Raw genomic sequence first — 8,184 nt, 5'->3', positions numbered from 1 at the left:
TCTAGTCTTTTAATGAGTATTATTGCTTCCCATGTAGGCTACAGGAAATGTGAAGATTTGCTCTGACAACACTGTTTAACTCTTTATTTCAAAACCAATACTCTGCATATCCTGATCTTAAATCCAGCACATTTATGTAGCAGCGCCAGCCCAAATATTTCATGCACTGTTAACACCTGGACCTTTCACACCTTTCTTGGCCTTTGGTTGTAGGGTCTCAAATATAATGCTGGAAATAGAATCTAACTTTCCCGTGTCAGAGTTTGGGTGCTTGTGCATACCGAAGCCTACTCTAAAACCAGGTTTCTGACTCCTGTCCTGCATATATTATGGGCTGGGGCAGGGGCGGGCAAATAAAAAAAACAAACCCAAACCAAAAAGTCCTGTTACATCTCACTAAAGTAAAATGCTGGAGCCTCAGCGCCCCGCATCCAGAAATATTTGCAACACTCGTATATAAATCTCTAGTACCACAACACAGGTGTGAGACAACTATGGGCGTTCCTGTAGTTCAAGAAGGGGCAGCAATCAGCTGGATTTCCCGTCACCCGCAAACAGCTGCGCTCAGCACCGTGGCTGGACAGCAGCTGCTCCTGTACCGAGAGGGAAAATAACACTCAGTCCCCCCCGGCAGGCGCTCACACAACGCGCCCGCCCGCCCGCCCGCGGTGGTGCACCCCGTCAAGGCTCACACACCCCGCACACCGCGACCCAGCCCGGGCGCCCCAGGCTGCGCCTCACGGACACGCCACCCAGCGCGCGACGGTTAGGACCAACGGCAACTCGCGGCCGCCTTACGCGCATGCGCGACCGTGCCGCTCGGGCGGGCAAATTCAAACCTGCCCCTCGCCCCTGCTCTTTGTCGGGGTAGCAGTTGTGCTGACGTCATTGCACCGCGTCTTTCTTCTCTGCGGTTTCCGGCGCTCGCCCTTGCGGTAAGTGCAGCTGAGAGGGGGAAAGTTTTCGTTTGCGTGGTTCACGGCACCGTTTCTCTCCCCTTTCCCTCAGAGGCGGGCGAGCAGGGGCTTGGCGGACCCTCTTCTCCCCTGTCCTGTGTGGAGGGGGCGAGAGGCTTTCTCTACAACCAACGCCGGCGATGGCTTCGGGGAGCGCAGAGGCGCCGCAGGTGGCAGAGCTGAAGGGAGAGTTGCGGCGTCTGGCGGAGGAGCTGAGCAGCTGCCAGGTACCTGAGAGAGAGGCCGTCCCCTTCAGCGGCGGTGAGGGGCGGCCCGGAGCGGCGCGGCTGGGGTCGGGCGGGTACGTCCCTCCTCCCGGGAGGCCTGTGCTCCCCGCCCACGCCACTGGGAACGTCTGGTTCTGGAGGACGGTGAGGGCAAGGCCGAGTAGGGCGGGCTACGGGTTCCCGGCCCGTGTGAGGCAGGACGGCCGAGCAGCCGCCGCTGCGGTTCCCGGAGCGGGAGGAGTCAGCTCAGCGGTGGGGCGCACACTTGTTGGGCCGCGGTGGCGGCGGGCCTCGAGTCCGGCGTGGAGCCCCTCGGCCACTCTGCCAGCGGGAGCCCTGTATGCGCCTCCTGCAGCTGCGCCCGGTGAATTAAACCGGCCCCGGTCTCAGTCTGGTTTAAACGAAACCACTTCGCCTGAAAACCTGCCACCGTCAAGAAGCCACCGTTTATTTACTTGATGTGTAATGGCAACAGTACTGAGGTGCTGCCTTGTGCAATTTCTGGGCAAATGAACTATCAGAGGGTTTATGGAAACGTAGAAGAAACTTTTAGAGGTCATTTATCTTTCAGCGTACCTTGTAGCACGGTTAAGTGTACCCATGCTGTTCTGGAAGGGAGGGCTCTATGAGTAATTGCAGTTGTACTTTCAGAAATTATCCCAGACTGTTTCCTTGTGACCTCCCTTCACAGGTACACTTCCCTCATTCTTCCAGTTGGTCATTCATCGCATATGATTAGGTCTATTTCATGAAAATAACAATGTTGAGATCTTGTCATAGAAATCTATGTTAATTCTTTGCCAAACAAGTCGTAGGGCAGATAAAAAGTATAGGGCAGAGAGGAAGGTGACATCTGATGCTGTGGTTACTTTCTCGCTTGCTTCCTGGTAGCCAGAGCAGCATTTTCGTGAGACATGGTCTTGTTAAAGGCCTCGGCTGACGTAGTCATGTCTGTAAACAGAAAATACTGATTGCGGTAGAGTTATTGGCAGTTTGTTGCTTCAAGCAGCACTGGTAAGCCTTGCACTGGCACTGGATTTCTGCTATGGGAAGAATCCATGCTTTTTGCTAAAACTTGTTGCATGGGAGAACTATGGAGAGAGTAAGCTGTCAGTAAAAATCCTGTTTAGAAATACTGAACAATGAAGAGTTTGGGGATATTTTAAACGTCTTGTGGGAGAAGTTTGGAAAACTCTTTATAATGGTAATTTAGTTAGCTTCATCTTCTTGGTATGCAGATGTGCAGTATCAGACAAAATTTGGTGGAGGCAGAAGGAAGGCCCTGGGCTCTGCTCGTTTGCCAGTTGAACATAAATTGCACATTACTAAAATCTAGTAGCATAAAGTATTTTTGAAGTAAATAGTACAAATATGAATTTCTAATTACTTTGATAATATAACTTGATGTACACAAATTATAGTGAATTATCTGATTTCCCTTTCAGATTCAATTACATGCACATTTCAACTTGTTCCTTGATGAACCCATTCCAATCATTTTGAAGTCAGCAGCCAAAAAAATATTTTAGAATGTATTTCTTTTAAGTCTGATGCATATTATCTTGCCATTCTTGTATCATTGTCTTGTACCAGATCATACAGTTTTCTGGGAGGGAAGCAAGTGAAGAAACATGAAGGTGTAGTTCCTGTATTTAAAAACAGCATCCAGTCAGTGTTCTATGTAAACTCTCCAGCTCTAGGTAGAACCCAATACATACCATCCTTAAAACAACAGAGGTTGCATGTATTCAGGATTTATTTTAGGTTATTAATGAAAAGGAAAGTGAAGCTGTAATCTGTCAGCAAAGGTTCATCTCTGAAAGCACTGCGGTATAGACATATACATTCTGTATCATTTTACTAACCATGTACGTAATAATGTAGAAATTAAGCATGCATATGTTATGTAAAAAATTGGGAACCCGCATTTTAGTAAGTAAAGGAGGTGGTAACCCAGTCAGTTGTGCAGCTTTTCCAAATTAGATTTATCTAATTATTCCTTTTTTTTTTTTTTTAAGTTTTGTGAAGTTACTCTGAATTTGAATAGGAGCTAAAGAATACTTCACTAAAATTCTTCAGCTGGCTTAAAAATCAACTGGTAAAATTATTCGGGGATGGTTAGTCTGTTTTAAATTCATATTTCACATGAAAACTTTGTACAAAGACAAGCCATTTGAAAACATAATTATATGGGCAATGTTAATGTTGTACTCTACTAATTTCTCCAGTGTTGAAATATGAAGTTTTTACTGACCAAATAATTACTTCAGTGGTAATATATTTCACCTAGTGTGATTTCCTTAGTTTCATTTCCATGCAAGATATTCTTCTTTTTTTGTCTTGTCTCGTAGCATTTGTAGGTCTTGTTAGTCAGGATCATGAAACTATTTAAGTTGGAAGGAATCTCTTGAGATCACCTTTTCCACCCAACCCTAGAATGGCTTTCTCAGGATGGTGTCCAGTCAGGTTTGTGTATTTCCATGGCTGGAGGCTGCAGTTTCCTAGGGCAACCTGTGCTAGCGTGTGAAGATTCTCATGGTAAAAGTCAGGCTCTGTTGAGATTTCCCTTGACTTCGGTTCTGTTGGGTATTGTTATATCTTTTGGAGACTACCTTAGCCTGCTTTCTGGATAGAAATATATGTAAATGTCTTAGAAAAAGATGTTAGTAAGAGGGTGTTATCTTTTAATCCAGCAACTGGATAAAATTGCCTAAAGTTTTTTTTGTTTCTTTTTTAATTCTGAGTAAGAAGCTCGCAGATACAGAAATTGCATTTCTGAAACAGGCTTCCGAACTGAAATAGTTAAACTGAGAAAGTTTCATAGTGTACAAACTAAAGGATTAGCCTTAAGTATTTTTTCAGTACTAGCCTTTTCATTTGGATAATATTTTTTCTAAAGAAAAAGCAACCATTTATGGAGTGACTGAGGCTGAAAGTTTTAATTTGTTCTAGGGAGCACTAAACAAGGTTATAGAAATAGAGATGTATACATCCAACAGATGTATATATTTGGCACCCAAATAAAATATGGCAAGTTTCTTTTTGACTTATCCACACCTCATTGGACTACTACTTTCACTGTCATATAAACTGTGCTTCTGAAATGAAGTTTCTCCACTGGGAACTAGAGGCTGTTGATGATGTGGAGTCCACTGGCTAAATATATGGCAGCCTTCTTTGGCTAATGAAGCTCCTGAGTTTTAATAGAAGTACCGTGCATGCTAGCTTTGCTCTAACCACAGGTATTCCAGGCATCTGCTTTTGGCCATTGTCTCTTTTCTGCAACAGAATCCTAGAGTATCTGACCCTTTTTCTCATCTGGACTGGTGGCCTTTATGTTCAAAACAAGTTTCGTTTTCTTCTTAAGCTAGCACTTCCCACCATTTAAAGGCGCTTAAGAGTCAAGAATGATATTTTGAATATTTCCTTTCCATTTTTTTTTTTTTTTCCCCCTGTCCATTCATTTCTAAAAGTAAGATACTGCTGCTGAGTTTTGATCTTGGCATCTTAGGCTAGCAGTATTTGGTATTTTCCAAACACTAATACTAATGCAAAAGACACTGTGAGAGCTTGAATCATAGTAAGCAAGATTGTGGAGGAGGGCCTGTTAAAAGCATAACAATTTTTTTGCAGTCACTCTGTGAAACTGTTGTTTCCTTGTAATTGTGTGATGGAATTTACAAAAATTTGCCCAATTTGAAAATGAATTTCCAAAATAAGAAAATAGGCCAAAGCTCCCAGATAGTCTGCTGAGGAGACTTGTATAAAGCTGAGGGAATGAAAAATAAATCTAAATTATGTTTGCTTCTGTATTATGCTATTTTGGGAAAATTATTGTTGTGTCTGTGGTAGAGCCTCTGGTTTGAGACTGGGTTTTCCACATCCAGTTAAGTATCTTATCTTGCTGGATATACAGTCAGTTGGAAGAATCAGGTGTGTACTCTGTTTTTACATATTCTGTTTGTGATATCCACAAAAGTATGTTGGTTTGACACAGCTTCCTTTCTTTTTTTCTAGCCTAGGATCTCTTCCTTTATTTCTGAATGTGCTGATTTAGGTTCAAACAAGTGTCTTAGCAATTTACCCATTATTAATTCAAAAAAAAACCAACAGTCTTTATTCATTGCAGCTTTGATTTCAAAGGTCACGTGGCATCTCCTGCTGCTAAAATAAGGAGTTGTTTTCTTCATTGAAGACTTTGTTCTAAATTCATGATTCTGCAAAAACTGGGAGTACCCTGTCTTTTTTTCTGCAGTTATATATACAGCTTTTAGGGAGCTCTTGTTATGTTACCTTCTCTAGCTCATATGCTTTTCTTGTCAGTTATGGTTCTAGCACCCTCTCCTTTTCTGTGTCAGAAATTTATAGGTATATATATATGTGTGACTAACAGGTCTCTTGAGCACACCATTACAAAGTACTCTGAGCAGTTTATATCCCTGACTTGAAAGGTACAGTCAGTCAGCTGCCAATGGTTTGCAGGCCACTGACATTTAGTCAGAGAAACCGTAGTGCCGCTTATAGTTTTCAGTTTACAAATGCACTTTGTAAAAACCAGAAAATTCTCCATTTGTTAAGAACTGTGTGTATCTTTAAGTGTTTTTGCGTAGAGGAGGGACAAGAAAGGTGAGTTTACTTTGTTGAAAGTGGAGTGACAGAGGTTTAATCTGCTGCTGGCTTTGTTTCAAGTTTTATGTTTCCAGCTTTCTGTGAAAAGGTGATCTTGTATTATTTTATATGCGGTGTTTACAGAAAACACCCAGTATTGTGGTCAGATGGATTTTCTTGTTTTGATCACTTTGTGGGTTTGAGAGGTATGTAAAATATTTTATTTGGTATTGCTAGCATTGGTAACAGATACGATTGCTACAACAAACTTATGAAAAATAATTAACTGGAAAAACAGATGCATTCTTTCAATTTAATATCCAGGCCACCCATTAAAAATAATGTAGGCATAGTAACATTGACTTATAAGTGATTTTACCCTCCCCCCTTATTTACAAGTACATATATGTCAAGTAACAACATGCCATTGTTTCATGATACGTGAATAGCTATTTGAGGTGCATGTTGATTGTATTGATATTAGAAGTATTTTTAGATCAATAGCTAAAAATTGAAACTAGTATTAAAAAGCCATAGTTCTTCCTTAGCATTGTGTTTTTATGTTGAGTTGATTCTTATTAACCTGATTTTGTGACTAAAATTTTAATATTTATAAACTAGCAGAATGAGATTTTGAGTACGGTAGTATTTCTTCCGGAAGAATTGTTGATACCTGTACTTTTCTTTCAAAATGGGTCAAAGTGTTCAATGTTCCCATTCTTTAAATACTAATTTCTTATATTGGTGATTAAGGCAATACCACGTATTTATTGGTGCCAAGGGATGCCAGCTGTTTAGTGCTTTGGTTATTTGTTTTTTTTAATTGTGTTTGGTTTTTTTTTTGTTTTGTGTTTTTGGTTGTTTTTGGTTTTGGTTGTTTTTGTTATTTTATACTCTTATATTTTGCCATAAGGAGCCTAAATTATATGAGTCTGATTAGTACAGGTGTTCTTAATAAAGGCCTTACTCTTCATGTGTTATAGACAGAAGTATTGTTATCGAATAGCTGTTTATTTTCTTTTGCTTTTTTTAATTTTGACAAATATTAGTTAACTAGAATTAACTTTTGCATAGGTGATCTTCTGGAAAATACTTGTTTGGAATGTTTGAGTAAAATTGAAGATGAATTTTACTCAAGATGAATAAAGCAGTTTTTTCCACCAGAATATCCAAATCCTTCTCCTCAGGGACTCCTCTCAATCAATTAGTTTACCAGTCTGTAATGATACTGGAGTTTGTGCCCCAGCCCCAGGCATACAGGACCTTCCACTTGGCCTTACTGAACTTCACGAGGTTCACATGGGCCTACCTCTTGTGCTTGTCCAAGTCCTTGTGGATGGCATCCTGTTCCTCAGGCGAGTCAGCAGCACTACTCAGCTTGGTGTCTGCAAACTTGCTAAGGGTGCATTCCCTCAATCCCACTGTGTCATTTATGAAGGTAGTAAACAGTATTGGTCTCATTATGGACCCTGAAGGGGCACTACTCATTACTGTTTAGCATTTGGACATAGAGCTGTTAACTGTAACCCATAGCTTTCCAATGAAGTGGCAAGAATGTTGTGGGGGACTGTATCAAAGGCTTTACAGAAGTCTAGGTAAAATGACATCTGTAGCTCTTCACTTGTCAATGATACCTTTAGGAGGTATTGACTGATGCAGTCACTCAATTGTATAAGGCCTTTATATTAGTCAGGCCCGATTTGCCTTTGGTAAATCATGTTGCTTGTCTCTAAGTACCTCATTGTCATCCATATGCCTTGACATAGCTTTCAGGAGGATCTGTTCCATGATTTTATTAGGCACTGCGGTCAGTAGTTCCCAGGGTCCTCCTTCTACCCTTTTTAAAAAAGGTATGATATTTCCTTTCTTCCAGTCACTGGGGACTTGACAGCCGTGAGGTAGGCATGAGTGAAAAGGTACCTTTTATGGGAAGAGCAAAACACTGCTGTTTCTCAGTAAAGGAATTTGAGTTTTGGGTGCAGAGAAGTAGGCTCTTCAGATTCAGCCCAGAGGAGAATGGCTGTAGGTCTGGTTTTCCCATCAGACTGTATGTTGGTGCAAAAGGAGGTATGCTGTTCTTAGAGAATGACTTCAGATAATCTTGTTCATCTCTGTTGTTATTAAGCGTGCACTATTTCAGCCATTTTAGGTGCCAATTATCTCATGACTTGGAAGATATGCAAATACTCTTCTAGTTGTCTACAATTTCACAGGATTTAGAAAGCACTACAGTCATTTCAGGCAGAGTTGATGCAATGAACCCACATTCTACTTGATTAGTCATGGTAATTCAGAGTGAATATACCCAAATGTATACCTATGGTTATATTAGCTGTAAAATAAAACTACTTGTGCATTCCTGTATTCTCAAATGCATTGAAAATCACAAATGC

The 8,184-nt window shown here is 41.2% G+C and overlaps 1 protein-coding gene across 1 annotated transcript in view; it reads left to right on the top strand.

The window, feature by feature from the left end:
* The first annotated feature begins 663 nt into the window (after window positions 1-663).
* The window catches only part of CNTLN (centlein), a 188,197-nt gene continuing 180,676 nt past the window's right edge, over window positions 664-8,184 (top strand). The window contains exons 1-2 of the mRNA XM_062608993.1: window positions 664-935; window positions 1,009-1,183. Of these exons, the coding sequence (XP_062464977.1) occupies window positions 1,097-1,183 (87 nt within the window). The 5' untranslated portion in view covers window positions 664-935; window positions 1,009-1,096. The remainder of the gene's footprint in view (window positions 936-1,008; window positions 1,184-8,184) is intronic.

The sequence above is a fragment of the Pezoporus occidentalis genome, unplaced genomic scaffold (genome assembly GCF_034315485.1).
Source record: "Pezoporus occidentalis ecotype Australia unplaced genomic scaffold, CSIRO_AGI_Poc_V1 ctg133, whole genome shotgun sequence".
Classification (NCBI taxonomy): Eukaryota; Metazoa; Chordata; class Aves; order Psittaciformes; family Psittacidae; genus Pezoporus; species Pezoporus occidentalis.
The sequence above is the reverse complement of the archived record's forward strand: the minus strand, read 5'-3'. Positions and strand labels throughout refer to the sequence as shown.